This window comes from Vicugna pacos, chromosome 19 (genome assembly GCF_048564905.1).
Source record: "Vicugna pacos chromosome 19, VicPac4, whole genome shotgun sequence".
Lineage (NCBI taxonomy): Eukaryota > Metazoa > Chordata > Mammalia > Artiodactyla > Camelidae > Vicugna > Vicugna pacos.
In genome coordinates, this window is record NC_133005.1 from 34,311,778 (window position 1) to 34,330,081 (window position 18,304).

The 18,304-nt window shown below is 53.5% G+C and overlaps 1 protein-coding gene across 2 annotated transcripts in view; it reads right to left on the reverse strand.

Annotated features, from left to right (window-relative positions):
- CDH22 (cadherin 22) overlaps positions 1 to 18,304 on the reverse strand; it is a 120,208-nt gene that overhangs the window by 14,733 nt on the left and 87,171 nt on the right. For both annotated transcript variants that reach the window (XM_072944316.1, XM_072944318.1), the window contains 3 exons: positions 17,841 to 18,034; positions 14,960 to 15,213; positions 6,217 to 6,353 (listed from right to left, as the gene is read on the reverse strand). In XM_072944316.1, coding sequence (XP_072800417.1) covers positions 6,217 to 6,353; positions 14,960 to 15,213; positions 17,841 to 18,034 — 585 coding nt within the window. The remainder of the gene's footprint in view (positions 1 to 6,216; positions 6,354 to 14,959; positions 15,214 to 17,840; positions 18,035 to 18,304) is intronic.

The window sequence follows — 18,304 nt, forward strand, 5'->3', positions numbered from 1 at the left end:
AACTATCAAGGGAGCCAGGACTTGAACCTGGGCTTCCAAAGGGGGAGTTTTAACCATCAGATTATACTATTTCTCTTACCATCTTTAGCTGCCAGAGTTCTACTTGCCTCAAGACCCCAAACAAGTGTCTCTGTCTCCTCCAGGAAGCTTTCCTTGACTGATTTCTGTCCTGGGCAATCAGAAAAAAAGCCCAAGACCCACATGACCACAAGCCACCCCTCCCCCGGCCCCATCCCTCACCCCTCTCTCCCTTTGGCTCTGCTCCAAGCTTCCTGCTTTCCCTCCTTCAGATCTTTGTCCAGAGTGACCTCCTTCAATGACCTTATTTAAATTTGCTCCTTGCTATCTGACCAGATACCCCCCTCCCTGCTTTATTTCTCTCCATAGCACTTATCCAATATCCTCTATGCTTTCTCTCACTTAACTTGCCTATTATCTACTTCCCCCACTAGAAAGGAAGCAGAATTTTGGTCTCTTGGGTTTACTGCTGCATCCTAAGCCCCTGTGTGCATGACACACAGTAGGTGCTTCATAAAGTTCTGTCCAATGAATGGATTTCATCATCTGTGGCATCCTTGACTATGCTGGCATGCCGGGAAGGTGATGGGGAGAGGGGAGGGGAGGTGGATTGTGCCCCCTCCAGGATCCCTCCATCCGGGGAGCAGTCTAGCTCTGTGACCCTGTTCCTGCGTCTCTCTCTCTCTGCACCAAGGTTTTCTCATCAGTGAAACAAATGGAGTTGGACTCTAAAGTTCTCCTTGGCTGTCACAGAGAGAGAGAGAAGCCCAGAGAGAGAAGTGAGGCTGCAAGAGTGGAAGTGGGAAGAGAGTGAGAAGTGGGGAGAAGGAGGGAGGGAGGGAGGGGGAGAGAGAGGTGGGGGCAGCTGGAGGGTACCTCTTTCTCACTCACTTGCAGTGTGCCAGGTGGGGGGAGCAGAGCCTGGACCCTCTTCTCCGCCGTCCCCTCAGCACCTCCCCCTTCCCGAGGGAATTAAATTGCATCCAAACACCAGGCTCTGATTAGCGCTGGCCAGCTGGGCAGGAAGATTTATCATCCCAATTACGAGCTGTCCAAGACAAGCAGGCAGGACGGTGAGGAGGCTGGGTGAGTAGGTGGGGTGCTCCGGGGAGGGGTGTCAGAGCTGTTAGAAGCCAATGGCTCGAGCTCCCTGCCCTGTCCTGGTTCACCTCCAGTGGAAGCAGGAGGTTAGTGTGCCCTTTTTTGTCTCTTCGATGATCTGCTTGTCTTCCATGTGGAGATTGGAAGTTTGACCTTGTTGGGGTGGAGATGTTTAGTCCTCCAAAGGGTGGGGGAGGACTTCTGGGTGAATTAGGGGCCCTGGAATTGGGAGGGGGTGGGAGAAAGTTTTCCTCCCTAGTGCTAAGCTGGTTCTGATGTTCTGGGCTGTCCTACAGAGACCTCGTGGACATCACAAAATCTTTCTTCCTGCCAGCATCCGTTAGGTACCTAGGTGGTACAGGATCCTGGGAGTTACCGAGTCCAAGAGGAGCCTAGGCCTGATTTACACACCTCTGGTGATGTGGAGCTCACTGCCTTCTGAAGCCTCCCCTTCCATGCAGGGCTGTGGCATGCCTCTTTCCTAGACGGCACCGTCAGCCTCCCTGGTGCTTCCTCCCGCCTATCCCAGCCTGCCCTGCACCCTCGGTGCATGTTTAAGTCTGAGTCTTCCTGACAGCCTCCCATCTGTTCTGCTTCAGGCTGGCCCCCTCCCACCCATCTTCCCCTATGAACCCGGGGGACAGTCCATCTGACCATCTCACTCTTCTGCCCTAAGTCTTCTATTGGCTCTATGTTGTCCCCTGGAGATGGCCAGCTCCTCATAGGACATCCGAGGCCCTTCGGGTAGAAGCCCAGGGAGCTTCTGTGCATTCACCTCACCTTGCCCGCTCCCACCGCTCTCCAGCCCCAGCCTCTAGCCACACCCAACCTCTCTGTTCTCAGAATAGACAGGAGTCTTTTTGCCTCCAGGTCTTGGCACACAGGGGTCTTCCTGCTGGGAGTACCCAAACCCCCTTTCCCCCACTCCGAGACCCAACTCAGCCTTTGTGCCCTCCTCTAGGGAAGGTTTCCTGCCTTCTTGCCCTCCAGGGTTGGGGGTGGGGGGCAAATCACTCCCTGCACCTCATGAGTGCTCACCACCCACTTCGTTCCACTCTGCATTGTCACTGATGTCTCTCCCTGCCCACCTGTGGGCTCCCGAGGTCAGTGGCCAAGAATTTTTACCATCAGATCCCAGTGCCCAGGCCAGGTAGGTGACAAGAGGCCCTCAGCAGACCCTTTATATAAAGCATTCAGCACAATAATGGGCATATTGTGAATTTCAAATCAACAGAAGCTGCTCTTATTAATAGTTAATAATAACAGTTATTATCCTTCCAGCCACCCAATACGGTACTGTTTAAGAGACGGGAAAACCAAAGCAAGAAGAGGGGGAATGACTGTCCAAAGTCACACAGCTGGGAACCGCACCACTAGAACCAGCTTTTCTCCATCACATCACGCTGCCTTCCTAACTGGGCCGGCAAGCCCATTTCTCCATCCATTCAGGAAATATTTATGCACACCTACTAAGCGCCAGGCCCAGTGTGAATGCTACAGGTACAGGTGAGACCCTGCCCTCATGGAAGGTACTGTTTCCTGGGGAAGAGAGATGAACTAAGTATGCACACAAATTCATATATAAATCACAAATTGTGCTCTCTGGTAGGAAGGAAACGTCAGGGTGCTGTAAAACCATGACTTGGTCCTGGGGTGACCCAGGTGAGGAAGCTTCTAGCTAATCTGGTTAACTCTTTGCTGTCCCAGGCAGCTAGAGACCACCCCTCCAGACCAGCTTGGGGCCTGGAGGAGGGGGCCAGATGCAGCCCCCTGGCACCCCCCTGACCCCCACGCTGACTTTCCAAGTCCCCACCCCCACCTTGTCTCTTTGAAGACTGTCCCTTTACAACTGCCCTTTCCACCGAAGGATTCAGACACAAATTGTACTTTAAATTCAATATCGGTCATTAATATTTCATGATTACAAAACGTTAAAGATAATGTCAGTGGAAGGAGCGTCTGCATGGGCAGAATGGATGACTCAGACGTTCGGAGAGAGGGGAGCTGGCATACTAAGTGGTTTGGGAGTCTTTGAGGTAATCCAGGATGACAGGCGGTGGCTCCGGCTGGCCAAGCGCTGCCTTCTCCGAGGTGCTCGCAAAGCTTGGCCGCTCTGTGTAAATATTTCTCCTCTGATTCTCGTCACCTCATGTTTGTTATGCCCGGAGCAGGTGGGGCGCCAAGACCCCGCCACTGTCCCTTGTTTCTGAGGAAGCCAAATGGATTCTTCAGCAGGAGGGCATGTGCTGGCAGACCCATGGGCATTGCACTTGGGGCCCCAGCTGGCTGCTGGCAGCCCTGGCCCTCTGTGGACTTGCTCTGTGACCTCAAGGCCATCACTGGTCCTTCCTGAGCCTCTATTTCCTCATCTGCAAAGTGGAGATAATAATTCTGTCTTTGTCTCACTGAGATGGCAAGAAGCTGGAGTAGGTGGATTATTTGTGACGTTCCTGGCTTCGTGGCCGGCACCAAAGACATACAACTTGAGGGGCATCTGGGTGAGAGCTGGGCTGTGGAGTCAGACAGTCTGGGGCTGGGAATTTGGACAAATGACTTCACCTCCCTGAGTCTTAGTTTCCTCATCCACACATTGGGGATAATGGCAGAATTGACACCTGATAGGTGGGAAGATTCAATGAGCACATCACTGTAAAGTGCCTCGCACAGATTTGGTGCTTAAGTCAAGTGCACAGAGTCAAGATCAATAGAGCCCATTAACTGAGTACTTACTAAGTACCAGGCTAAGTTATTTCTGTGCATTATCCTATTTAATCCTCCCAGCAGTACTGTGAAGTGGGAACCATTCGTTTTCCCATTGGTTAATATCCCCAGTGAAAGGTGGGCAGGTGTTGTGAATTGCAGCTCAGAGGGGAGTGGTCTTTAGCCCAGCCACCAGTCTTTCCCTTTCGGAGATTCATCTCCTTCCTCACGCCCAGTTGGGGATGGTCAATTTCTGGGGATGGTGGCGGGGATAGGAGTGGGGCCCAGAGAGCCGAGTACTGGGAAAAGGGAAGCCATGTAGCAAAGCTGTGGAGGGAACCAGGTAGACCTATTCTAAATCCCAGCTCTGCCACTGCACATCCTTGGGCAAATCTCCTAATGCTCTGAGCCTCGATTTTCCCACCAGTAAAATGGGTGCTGATCTGTAACTGGTCATGATTCAGTAAAAATATGTGCTACAAAGCATCTAACTCAGAATACCTATTAGGTAAACACTGTAAAATGTTTGTGGGGGAGAGTCCTCCCTCCTCTCCCCCCACCTCTCACCTGTGAAATGGCAGCATTACAGACTTTGTACGCTGCTCTGGCAGTTCTCTGAAGGAGACTCACTGGCTAGAAGCACAATGCTTAACCCAAGAAGGGATCTGCTGGGGTGGGCCGTCAGGTGGTGTGACAGGCTGGTGGGGGAGATGTAAATGTGGGTAGGGAGAGGAGGCATCTCTGCCCAGCAGCCCAGTCATTCCCCCTGGCTGCCCAGGGAGCAGGTTCAGGGAGGCAAGGAGGGGGAGCTCTCTTCCTGCCAGTCCAGCCACCACTTCCTCTCCAGCCACCTTTGTTATCTCCCTTTCATGCGGTGGAGAAGTGGATTCAAAGGCTCCGGAGCAGCAGGCACTGAGGTTTGAGCCAGCTTTGTATTTTCTTTTAAACCAAAGTTGAAAGAGACGAAGGGAACTTCAGCCGAGGGACTTCCTCGGCTGGAAGGGGCTGGTGGGGCCCGGGAAGTCGGAGGTGGCATCAGGGGGAGGAGGAAGAAGGCCACCAGGAGGGCTCGAAGGGGCAAGAGGAGCTTGGGCCCAAGGCATGAAGAGGGGAGTTTGAATGGTGCCCGCCGGAGGCTCAGAGACTCCCGAGTATTCCTGTTGTCACCATTGCTTACTGGCGGCTCTGCTGGCTCCTGAGACCTTGAGAGCTGACAGGGAGGGGGAGCCTGGAGAGCAGGTCCCGGCAGTGGCAGGGGCAGCACTGCTCTGGTTGTGGAGGGGGCCTGGGGCTGCACGCCCCCATGCTTTTAGCTCGTCACCTCCATGGCCTGACTTGTCTGGATCCCGTGTCTCAGGGCCCCCCTCTTTCACTCTCAGCTCACACGCCCCACAAGCTGCACCAAAATGCCTGTGACACACACGCACATACACACTCTTCTAGAAACTCAGGCTAAGCACCTTGGAGTCATCCTTGACCCCTCTCCATTTCCCCCGTCCACATCATCTCATCAGCAGGTCCTGCGGGCTCTAACATCAGCCTGTCTCCCTAAGCTGACCATTTCTCACCTCCTCCAAGGCTATCACCCTGGGCCAGGCCATGGTCTCATCTTCCTGGCACTGTCACCTGTAGCTTTAGCTAAGCCCCTGCTTTCCCCCACCGAGGTCCCCAAACAGTCTATGCTCAATGCAGCAGCTAGAGGTATCGTGTCAGGCAACCTCTCTCCTCTGCTCAAACCTCCCACTGACTCTCACTTCACCTGGAGTCAAGTCCAAACACCCCGCAATGGTTGACCACTTTGCATCCTCACCCCTGCCCTCAGCCAACCACACTGGCCTCCTTGCTGTTCCTCCAACGCACTAGGCAAACTGCCACCTCAGGGCCTTTGCACTGGTTGTTCCCTCTGCTTGGAACACTCTTACCTCTGATGGCAGCATGACTCCCTGACTTTATCGAGATCTCTGCTGAAATGTCTCCTCAGAGAGGCCTTCTACAAAGAGAAACACCCTCTTCCTCCCAATCCCCTTCCCCTGCTTTCTTCTTTCCTGGTTTCCTGTTAGCACTTAGCATCAGCTGACATGCATACACCCTTTCTCTCAGTTAGTCTAGCTTTCCCCCGTGAACGCAGAAGTTTTTCTATCTTGTTCAGGGTTGTATGCCCAGGCTCTATGAAAGGGGTTGGTATGTAGTAGGTGCTCAATAAATGCTGAAGGAAGAAAGCCAGCCTCAAGACTGGCCCTGCCTTTTTGGCTTGGGATCCTTCCCAGGTTTTGTTCCTTCTGATCAGCTTTTGCTGTCCCCTCATCTTTGTCCAGTTGCTTACTCTTTGCCCTGCCCACAGCCCCGTCCCTCAGCCATCACCCCTCCCTCCCACATTCACCCTGCCCCCTGGCTCACCTGCCTCCATGGCCAGCACCGTGATGTTGTGCCAGCCGGCTGTCTCTCGGTCCAGCCCCTTGCCTGTCACAATGGCGCCTGTGTCCGCATCAATATCAAAGATCTGGTCCAAATCCGAGTCGCGGTCAATGGCATACCTGAGGAGGGCAGGGCGGGTTTGACTGAAGGTGGAGCCCGTGCCCTCCACCATACTCCCAAAGAGGGACCACCTGCTTGGGAGACACAAGGAGCAAGAGAGATCCTTTCCAACGGAATGGAAAGGGATCTGGTTTGCATCTCAGTTGCCCTAGGTACCTGCTGTGTGACCATGGGCAGCTCTCAACCTTTCTGAGCCTCACTTTTCTCTGCTGGGTAATGGGGCTAATAATTTGCATACCACAGCAGTTGTGAGGGCTGGAAGAAGGCAAAGTGGCCAGCACAGAGTCGGCACTCATGGACTATTTAATTCTTATGTTTCTGTAAGAGGTGACCCTAGAATTGGGCTTGAGAAAGGGACAGGGACGGCATGCCAGACAGGGGGAACAGAAAGTGCAAAGGGTGGGGAGAATCATTCAGGAAAGGGAAAATGGTGCAAAAGATGGCCAGAACTGGGAAGTAGGGAGGGGCAGCACCGGAACACGGAGAGTGCAGAATTCAGGGGGGTGACGCGGCCCAGGGAGCCAAGGGGAATTTTGAGCAGGAGGGAGGGGGTCAACTCTGCCGCTGTGAGGCTGTCTGGAGGCCCCAGGGCAGGGACAGGGGCTGAGCAGAGGGCAGGGCGGAGGGGTCTGGGGGGATGGCCGCCGGCCCCTCCCCGCCAGCCCAGCACGCCGCGTGCTAATCTGCGGCTTTTCAGTTGCCGCGTGAAAAAGCCCTTTGTTCCGCCTTCTTCCCGGGCCTTTGTGCGGCGGCTCCAGGCCTGAAAGGCCCGTGTCCAACACATGTCTCGGGCGGCGGCGGCCCAGAGAGGCCCCGCCAGCTCTGGCCGCCGCTTCCCCGCGCTGATAATGCGGGCGGGGGCGCCGCCAGGCTTCGAGACCGACAAAGGCCCGGAATGCCAAGCAAGGGCGCTTTGTGCTGCCAGTACAAAGGAGCGTGGTGGGGCGGGGCTCCGCCCCAGCTCTCCCGCCGCCCTCTCCGGCAGGAGAGGGGCCTTCCCCCATCTTCCAGAAGGTGAAACTGAGGCCCAGGTAGGGGAGGACACCAGAAACTGCCTCTACTGGGGACCCCAAACCCCGAGATGACCCTTCAGTAGGGCCCTGGCTGCATTACCAAACCTCTCTGAGCCTCAGTTTCCTCATCTGTTGAATGGGGATAATGGCACCCAGGGGGTACTGACAGATCTGGGGGCAGACAGAGCTGGCTTTGAATCCTCTGTACTTATTTTACCTGTGTGACTTTGGACAAGTCATCGGACCTCTTGGACCTCTGTTTGCTTGTCTGGAAAAGGGGGTGATTCATACTCACCTCACACAGTGTGGGTTAGAGGTAATTTATGGAACTCGGTAACAGCCCTTATTGTTTTCATATTCACTGTTGTGGTGGAGGTGAAGGCTTGTGGCAAACTGTAAAGCGCTGTATCTATGAGTGTAGTGGGCATTACAGTCTGTCTCCTGAGTCCCCAGTTCATTGCTCCTTCCTGTCCCTGAGATGCTAAGCCCACATCCTCTTTGGCCCTGATCAGCCTGGATCCTCCTGACCTGGGTGAAAGTGTGTGGGGAGGTTCAGACCCAAGATAATAATTCCTCCCATGAATATAGGACTGAACAGTTTGTAGCTTCTTTTTTCTTCCAGCCATCCCTCAGTTTGTTTCTTTATGCCTAAACTTCTCTGTGCTGCTCTGTGCTAAGCCCTGGGGATAAAATGGCAAACAAGACAAACAAGTTCCCTCCTTGCCTGGCATCTTGTGTGGCTGATGTGATCTCACCCCATTTTGCAGATGAAGACACTGAGGCTCAGGGAGGAAACCTGCCAATCTTAGGACTACCGAGTATGGTTGTGTGTCCTGCACAAAGTTACCAGGCTAAAGAGGGGAAGTGGCGGGGGAAGTCTAGCCAGTGTTCTGCCCGCCCAGTTGTGTGTCCTAGCCCAGGGAGCATCTTCTCAAAGTGGGGACCTTTTTCCTATTTAAGTCAAGTTTCCATATGGGCTAGCAATAACCCTCGCCAAGGTTGCACAGGGACTGTCACAGAATTGGAATTTGTACCCCAATTTGGGACTCTATGCCCAGAGTTCTTCCTAGTGTGCTGAACCATCCAAAGTGGCAATGCATGGAGCCTCAGGTTCCCTTTGCCCCAAGCCCGACCCTGTCAGATGTTCGGGTCCAGAAGAGGTAGAACCAGATTCTTGAGTGTTGGCTTAGCTGGAAGGAACCATGGAGACTTCCTCCTGATTTTACAGGTGGAAGAACTAAGCACAGGAAAGGGCCAGGAGCGTGGGCGACACGGCCTGGGGCTCTGATTGCTGCACGTGAGGCAGGGCTGGTGGAAGGATGCCCACCGCCTTTTTGTTTCTCCTCCCCTCTCTGCTTAGACCTCTCTCCTCTCTTCTCCCTCCTCCTCGTCCTCCTCCCCCCTCTTTTGTTCCCTGCTAGAGGAGAAGCGGGGGCTGGAATGTAAGTGGAGGCAGCTGTTCTCAAGGCCAGGGGGCGGGGACCATGGGGAGGTGCCATTAACCAGCTAGGGACTTGGGGCTGCCGGTCAGTGTGGCTGGCTGAGCCCAGGTGGTTTTTTGTTCCAGCTCAGGGAGCCAGCGAGTAAGTGGGAGGAAGGGGTGGAGGGGCATGTCGTGTGGCAAGGAGCGTGGCCTGGCAGACATGGAGGGCAGCGGGGGAGGCTTGTACACCTCACATGTAGGTGCATGAGTTGTGGGTCTGGTCTGTGTTGGGAGTGGAAAGCGTGTATATGTCTGTGTGTGTGCGTCTGTGTGATGCTGTGTTGCAGTTGGAAGAACAAAGCTACAAGAGGCAGCCGCTCAGCCCTGGGTCTGGATCCAGGTCCACGATGTCCCTGGACAAGTCACCTCATCTTGAGCCTTAATCTCTAGCAAAATGGAAATAATTTTACTGCTACCTTGCAAGTGGTTGGGAGGATTCAGTGCCTTGCTGAGGGATAGGTGCCTAGCCAAGTTCTAGGAAAATGACTCTGTGAGAACATTGTTATTCTAATTAGCATTTAGAAATGTCTGGTACACAGGAGACCCTCCAACCCAGCATGTGGTCTGTGTGCCGGGGGTTGGGAGGCATCATGTCTGGACATCGGACAGTGGTCTCAGAAGGACAGGAGGCAGCTGTGGGTCTAGAAGGTTCTCTTTGAATCCCATTGTCCTACTCATTTGGTCAGCCATGACCTGGAGGGCAGGAAGGGGAACATGAGCAGGTGTGGGTGGAAGAGCGCAGTGAAAGAGTGTGGGTGTGTCAGTGAGTGTGTGCATATGTGTGTGTGCAAAGGAGGCCTGAGAATGGTGGTCAGGAGATCGAGCTGTGTGACTTTGAGCAAGTCACTTAACCTCTCTGTTCTTCAGTTCCCTTCTCTTAAAAATGGAGCCAATAATAATGCCCACCTCGCAGGGTGGTTGTGAGGATTAGACAAGTACTACCAATAAAACACTTTTAATAGCGCTGGTCATCTGCCACATGATGTAAGGATTAGCTCTTATTCTTTGTTCAGCAAGACTTTGTGCCAGGCCTGTGGAAGGGCTTCACCTGCATGAGCTCCTCCAATCCTTGCAGATAATGTCGTCGCTGCACTGCCATTTTACACTCGAGGAAACTGAGGCTCAGAGAAGCCAGGTGTCTTGCCCTGAGTCCAAAGGGCTGGTTAGTGGCAAAGCCGAGGTCCCCAGCCACAGCTGTCAGTCCAGAGCCCCAGGTCTAACTAAGAGAGCCCTCCTCAGGACCAGCAAGTTCTACCTGCAGCCACTTCCACAAGGTAGGAACATGGAACGCTGCTGTTGTCAAGGTCAGGGTGAGAGAAGAGGGGAGGGTACGTCTTCCTGGCTTGAGGATGCACATGGTTTTTCTCCATAGAAATATGTGCACATATAGCGCACACAGACATGAGAAACATGAAAGTCAGCAGGCTCGCGTGTATCCAGGCTGCCCGGGGCTCCTGAGTCCGGGCTTGTGTACATAAAGGTCTACGTGCAGCAGGGCTGAATGACCCGGCCTCCACCTGAGCTTCTAGTGGGGGCAACTCTTCAGATGCCAAAGGGGCTGCTCCCTTGCCCAAGGGATATCCCCCTCCACTCGCTCCATCCTGTCTGTGAGTCTTTCCCCTCCCCCACCCTTTTTAAAGCACGCACTCAAAGCCCCCACTTGATGTCTAGAAATTTGAATATAGTCAGTACTGGCTGTGGAATGAAGGGGAGAAACGGGTGTCTAGACAACTGAGAAAAATGGTAAAGCCCATTTCCTGAGGGCCTACTGAGTTTGAATAACATGTTTATGATTTTTATGAGTGACAGTCACAGCTAAATGTGCCAGCAATTAACTGTGAGATCTTTGGTGATGTTATAATAAAATAATAATAATAAGTCCTAAAAAAAAAAAAACCTCCAACTTCAAACCACCAAACACAGAACATGATACATAGTAGAAACTTAATACCTATTTTTTGAATAAATGAATGAGGCAGGTGCTACTGTGACGCCCATTTTAGAGATAGGAAAACCGAGGTTTGGAGTAGGTGCAATGATTTGCCCACAATTCTACAACTGAGCTGGGATTCAAACCCAGGTCTTCTCTGATTCCAAAGCCCATGTCCTTTTTGCTGGACCCGACTGTGGAGTGCTGGGAGGAAATGAAATATTTGCTCCCTCTGGTCCAGCGCGGGCTTTCCTGTTTTTGATGTTCAAAGGAGACTCACAGTGGAGCTGGGGCTGGTAGGGCTGTGGCTGGGCTGGTAAATGGCCAGGCTATCTTTCAGGCTGCCTAATCCAGAGATGAGCCCATCTGAGCCCTCTCCTCCTCCTCTCAAAAGCCTTCCAAGGCTTCCCACGGCCTAAGGATAAAGTTCTATACCTTCATCAAGGTCCTTGGCAGCTTGTCCCCAAGTGCCCCTCCCTGATCTCATTTCCCCCTCCCACTCCCCCCTCCCACCGCCATGTGAACTTATCCAGCTGAGCTCCCTGCTCCTGAATTTAACCTCCTGGCTCCATGATTCTGTTCCTGCCACCAGGCCCTCACTATCCCTTCACCCTGGAGTGCCCTCTTCCCATTCCAACCTCATCCTCTTGGTCCTTACTCAGGGGCCACCCCTCCTTGGTACCCAGAGTCGTCGCCACCCCCTCCACCCCGTGGAGCTCCTTAATCCTTAAGCCCCTGCCTTAGCCCATTCAGATCTGTCACTAGATTCACTCACTTGGGATCCCAGCCCTTGCATCAGCCCATGTCCGACTCATCTCTGTGCCTGACACACAGGGGAGGGCATGGCATAAGGTCGGGAACTGCTCTAACGGCAAAGAGAGTCCAAGCATGGATGAAATGACAGGAGGCTGGACTCAGGAAGCAGGTCATCATTGGTTAAATCCCATTCCTTCCCCTGACAGGTTACATACTGACCAAATGTAACATAACAGTATGACACATCCTCCAATCTCTCCAGTGCAGGGACTCAGAAAATTTACTCTGTACACCTGCATTTCTGTATTTCCCAGCTGCTGCTATGCTAGGCAAAATCTCCCAGGATGCCACTTCATTTCTTCATTTCCAGAACATACTGAGCTTGTTCCTGCCTCAGGACTTTTGCCCTTGCTGTTCCTCCTACCTGGAATGCACTGCCTCACATCTTTGTGTGATTGACTCTGTCTTTCTCATTCTGATGCTCATTGGTCAACTCCTTGACCACTCAATCCAAAGTTGTCCCCTGTGGCCCCAGTAGTCCTTATCCTATTATCCTGCTAATTTTTTTCATAGCTTTCATCAGCAATGACCCCTTTTAACCATTTGCTGACTACTTGTTGACTGTTCCTCTCCTTCCCCAAGTGAGGGCAAACTTCATGAGGGGAGGGACTGGGTCTTATCATCACTGTTTCTCTATTGCCTAGATCAGTGCCAGACATGACATGACTAAAGGCGTAGGTGTTGACTAAGTCCCTGAGCTTTGGAACTTGGGAGCTGGAGGATAACCCGGGCTCTGGGCCACAAATGTGGTCTGTGAGGACCCCTTGTCTGGCCTCCCATTTCTACATCTGTCCTCTGTAGACTAGGGACTCCTCCCCGGCACTGCCCTTCGCTGAGTCATCTCAGGCCTGGCTCAGGGCCGGCACGGAGGAGGAGGAGTTGAGTAAATGTTTGTGGTGTTAAATTGGACCTGTCTCAAGCTCCTCACCGCCTCCACATCTGAGGAGCCCCAGGGAAGGGGCGGCAAAGAGAGATGAAAGGAGGTGAAAAGCAGGTTTCAAAGTTGGCCCTTTCAGTGCAGATAAAAGCAGGGGGGAAGGGAAGCCAACGGAGGGAGGAGGGAGAGGACTGAGAAGGGGTGTGGAGAGCAATATTGGAGAGGAAGGGAGCAGGCAGATTGGAGCACCTACCTGGGAGGCCAGGATCAGGCTCTACTCCTGGTTCTTAACTCCCTCTGAGAACCTGGGGAAGCCTCCACGCTTCCCAGGCCTCATTTCCCTGATAAACATGGGTGATAAGGCTCTCCTGGGAGAGATCTGGGACTGAGCTAGAGGCTGACAGAGATGTTTAAAGCCTGGGCCTCCCGACAGTGGGGATGGAAGGGCGGCAGAGGAGTTCAGAGGCGGTGGAGGGCCATTTCTGCCACGAGAAGGGTGGAGACAGCCCAGGAGGCATTCTGAGCTCCGTAGCCTAACTTTAAGGCTGTCAGAATTCTGCCGGCTCATTCCCCTCAGTCTCCAGCAGCTATCAGATCTAGTCTTCTCTGCGCACACCTACCATGCCCTCTGCCTCCACAGCCCTGTGCTTGGAATGCCCTTCTCATATTTACATCTGGCCAGACCCACAAACCCAGCACAGTTCAATTCCCACCTCCTCCAGGAAGTCTTTCTAGATCCCTGAGGTGAGTTCCCAGTCTGGGAACCCATGGGTCGTTAAGCAGAATGGTATCTTTGTGTCCTCATCTAGGGTTGCCATGGAAGGTTGCACAGGCTGCATATAGCTACCAGACAGCCAGCCATTCACACAGACGACCATGGGAATGTTATTCTCATCCATCCCACCATGCCCATTTGCCCCACCCCAGTCTCCTCCTCTGGATCATTTTCTATCTGCCATTCTTCCATCTTGGGCCACAGTCAGGGACTCCCCAACCCCTGCAGTTCCCAAACCCTTTTAGGGCCACTGACAGCGTGGCAGCATCCCCTCCCCTCCACCCGCCTGCCTCCCTCCCTGCTCTTCCCCTCTCTCTGCCTCTGTTTCTGTTTCTTCCCCTTTCTGGCTTTCTCTCCAAGTCTCCTCTCTCTGTTCCCACAGTGCCACGTAGGTCCTTCTGTCTTCAGTTATTCCTGCCCTCTTTCCACTGGCTCTCCTCTCTCTCAGATCACTTCCTCTCGCTGTTGGTCTCTCTTCCTCTCTGTGAGTCTCTCTGTCTCTTTTCTCTTTGTTTTTTACATTTAGTTCATTTGCCATGCGGCAGTGAGTGTCCACCAGGCAGTGGGTGAGGTCCTGAGGATACCAGGACACAGTGGACACAGACAGTGGACACAGACATGCATCCCCACCCTCCTGGAGCCTCCTGTTCAGGGAGGACAAACAAAGTCAGCAGAAAAATAGGCAGTGTGTTTGATGGTGATGAAGACTGATGAGGACAAAGGAAAATGGATATGGAGTCTGGGGGCAGGAGGCTGGGGTGGGATTGACATTTCATAAAGAGTGGTCAGGAAAGGCCTCACTGAGAAGGTGGATCCTGAGGAAAGTCCTGGAGGAAGTGAGAGGACCAATCATGGGGATATTAAGGGGGAGAAGATTCTAGGTAAAAGGATCGGGAGTTGCAAAGGCCCTGAGGTAGAGGAGGGTGTGGTGTATCTGTACAGCTGTGAGGAGGCCAGTGTGGCGAGCAGAACGAACAAGGGAAGGAGGGCAGTGGGAGGTGGCGTCTGAGATGTTACAGTGAGGCCACATCACGTAAAGTCTGAGGGTCATTATGAGGGTCTGGTAAGAGAGCCAGAGAGGTGCCTTTGGAGGGGTTTGAGCAGAGGAGGGCCACACCCTGCTTTACATTTGGGTGGGATCAGTCGCTCCTGTGCTGATGCTAGATTCAAGAGGGGTGAGGACAGGGAGACCAGCGTAGAGGCAGTAATCCAGCCAAGAGAAAGCAGTGGCCTGGACCAGGGAGGCAGCCACGCTGGAAGTGAGAAGTGGTTAGATTGTGGAGATGTTTTTAAAGCGGAGATGACAGGACTTGCTGATGGATTGGAGGGAGGTGTGAGAGAAAAACAGAAGTCAAGGATGTTTTCAACATTTTTGACCTGAAAAGCTGGAAGGATGAAGGGGTGTGTATGTGTGTGTGTGTGTGTGTCCCAGGCTGAGCCCAGTTCCCGCGCTATCTGTTATACCTGGTTCTCCCTCCTTATCCTGAGTCCCTTGTCTCCCTGCAACTGTTCTCAAATGTGTTTCCTTTGTCTCTTTGGCTCCCGGCCCGTTTCTCTGCTTCTCTGTGTCCATCTCTCTCTCTCTCCCCTCCCCCGACCCCGTCTTCTCCCCTTTCTCTCCCCGCCCCGGGCCCCTCCCCCTCTGCCCGCCGTCTGTCCGGCGCTGGCGGGATAGCAGGCAGCAGGCGTCGGCCCCGGGCGGGGGTCTCACCGGACGGGCCGGTTGGCGGCGTCGGGGTCCCGCGCCGTCACCACGCCGACCAGGGAGCCCACCTGCGCGTCCTCCTGTACCTCCAGGAGGCCGGAGGGCGGCCGGAACTCGGGGGGCTCATCCACATCGGTCACGGCCACGCGCACGATCGCCTGGTCGCGGAACGTGCCCAGGTCAGCAAAGCGAGGGTCCACGAACTTGTTGAGGGCCTCCAGGACCACGGTGTGCACGGGCTGGGACTCGAAGTCCAGGCGCTGTTGAGGGAGAGAGGAGAGGGCCGGTGAGTGGCCTGGGATCTGCTCAACACTTCGACAGGACAGATCCCAAGTCAGGGGCAGGTGGGCCCAGAGAGGGCGGAGCTGGCCCGAAGTCACAGTTGACTCCGCAGGGGCGCCGGAGTACCAGGGCTGCACCACGCAGCTGGCTGTCCAAGACCCACACCAACCCTCTCGGGTTACAGTTGGAGAAAGTAAGACCCTGCTGGGGACAGTCTTGCCTAGGGACACCCAGCCAAGGACTGACACCCAGACTTCCTGCTACTGGGCACAGTATGTTGGGGGCGTTTCATTAATTGATTAATGTACAAAGCACTTACTATGTGCCAGTGTTTTAAATATATTGACTCATCTAATTTTACAACATCCACCCCAAGAGGCTTGTATTATTATGATCACATTTTACACATGAGGAAACTGAGGCCCAGAAGGTTCTGTAACTTGCCCAAGGTCACTGAGCAGTTAGTCACTGGCAGAGGCAGGATTCAAACTCAGGCAGTACCGCTCCCAAGTTCCAGCCCTTAAATCCATGAGAGGAAAGGGTGCTGAAACTGCTGCTGACCTGCTGTGTGTCTGTGGGCCATCTGTCTGGCCTCTCTGGGCCTCAGGTGGGAGGGTTAAATGAGCCCCATTCCTGGTATATTGGTGGCAGCTACTAATGTGAGTTGAACCCTGATAAGCCAGGCTGCCTTAGAGCTTTCCTCAGAGATCTAACTAAATCCATGCTGAGCCTTGCTTCTCATCAGGGAGTGCTGGTGGGTGACCCTCTGATGAATGAGCTCCATGGCTCTTTGGCTCTGGCCTTCGAAGGACAATGCCTTAGAGCAAAGAGGAATTGCAATGGTGGAGCCATGGGCACTTCTGTTACATGGCGGGGGAGCCATCTGAGTGGCAAGGGTAACCTTCCCCGAGACCTGCCTTATGTGTAGGGGACCTCTTATACCCCCAACCCCTTCTCCAGCAGCAAAATATTAAAAAAAAAAAAGGAAGAAAAAGAAAGAATGGCTATCTTCCTCCTCCATCCTGTTGCATGGGAAATCAGGATGCAGGGAGGCAAGTGCTGGCCTGGCTTGGGAGTGAGCGATGGGCTCTGGAGCCAGGTCATCAATCAGGCAGGGGCTCTGCTCCCTGAGCCAGCACTGACTCCACAGAGACACCTCAGGCGCCACTGCTGGAGCAGGCGGGAGGGGGCCTGGGAGCCAGGGAGGAGAGGGTGGACATGGGGCAGCCCTGGGGATGAGAGCAAATGCTGTGCTGCGGTCCCCAGGCGGGGTTTGTGGCCTGAGCATGCTGCTCTGTGATGTAGGGCCTCTCTGGGGCTCCAATTCCCCATCTGTGAAATGGGCTCATCTTACAGTGAGGACAAGTGGAGATCAGAGGACTAAAAACCACATAATGCTTAAAAGAGTAGGTTCTGGAGCCAGACTGCCCAGGCCCGTATCCCTACTCTGCTCTGTAAGATACATGACCTTGGATGCACCTGATTGAACTTCTCAGGGCCTCAGTTTGTCATCTATAAAATGGATAATAATAGTACCTCAGAGGGTTTTTGTAGGGATTAAATGAGTTAATACATGGAAAGCAATTGAAAAGCGCCTGGCATATTGTAGACACTTTATTATAAGCATTAGTATCATATTATTATCCTCTGAGGAGTAGTTGAAGAAACTGGGAGTTTTCTCCATCCTCAAACCCTCAAGGCCAGGTAGAGAGTGGGTCATAATGAGCTTATTGAGTGAATGAAGGGCCATCAAGAGCAGATGTTTCTATGGGTCCCAGAGGGCAGAGCCCAGACTGTAAGGAGCAGAATTAGGGAGACAGATTCTGGCTGAATGGGAGGAGGAAGAGCTGGACAATGGCAGGGGGTGCGCATCCCATTCCCAGAAGTGTACAAAGGCCTATGGCCATTTGAGCACCAGGGCAAGGTACTCAGACCTCCCGGGGGAGAGCAGGGTTGGAGTGGAAGGTCTCAAAGGCCTGCACAGTCCAGAGTTGCCAAGCCTGTGAACAAGTCCTGGAAGATGGATTTTTGCTTTTTTATTGGACGTCTGTCCCCTTCCCCTAGGGCTCACTGAGTTTGCTGTTTTGGCTTCTGGCTCCTGGGCTGGCCAGTGAGTGAGGAGGCTGTTAGACTCAGGAAGGAAAGAGCTTTAAAGACACCACACCTGGGTTCACATCCTGACTCTGTTCCTTACAGGTGTGATCTTAGGAAAGCCCCTTTCCCTCTCTGAGCCTCTGTTTTTCCACTTGTAAAAATGGGCATAACATCTTGTGCAGAGGAAAACATGAGGATTAGAGGAAACGATGAGTGTAAAGGGCCTGGTACAGACTTGAAGAAGCACAGTGTAGTGTTTAAGAGCACAGATTCAAATTTGGATTGAATACAACTAGCTGTGCAACCATAGACAAGTCACTTAACCTCTCTGTGCCTCATGGTCTCATTTGTAAAATGGGAACAGCACCATCAGCATTTTCCCAGGTTGGTCCAGGGTCTCTGGAGAGACCTAATCCCTGGAGTGGAGTGGGGTGGGGGTATTTGGCCCCTCAGTGGCCTCCCTGACTCCACTGCCCTGGGGCCTCCCTGCCCCCTCCTGGGGCAGCCATACCTTCTGCACTACGATGATGGCCTCCTGAGTGTCGCTGTCTGTGGTGACCTTGAACACATGGCCGCCGCTGCCACTCTCCTCCCTGAGGTGGTAAGTCATGTCTGTGTTCTCGCCCACGTCCGAGTCCTCGGCCTTCACTCGTCCCACGGCCGTGCCGATGGGAGCCGACTCCTGAATGCTGAACTGGTACATTTCTGTAGGGAACACAGCTGTGAGCAGGGATGGAGGGGCAGTCCCTCCCGCAGCTTCCACCAGTGCTAGGGAAGAGGAGGTGGGTGGGTCTCAGATGGACTCCTTGGAGGGCAGTGTTTTAAAGGACCTCCTGCCTCACCAGCATGAGTGCTGGGGGAGGTGTGTCCTCTGCAGAAATGAGGGACACAGTGCAAAGAAGAGGGCTGTAATTCTGATCCTGACTCTATTCCCTGACTGATTTGGGGAAATGCCTGCAGTTCCTTGGGGCTCAG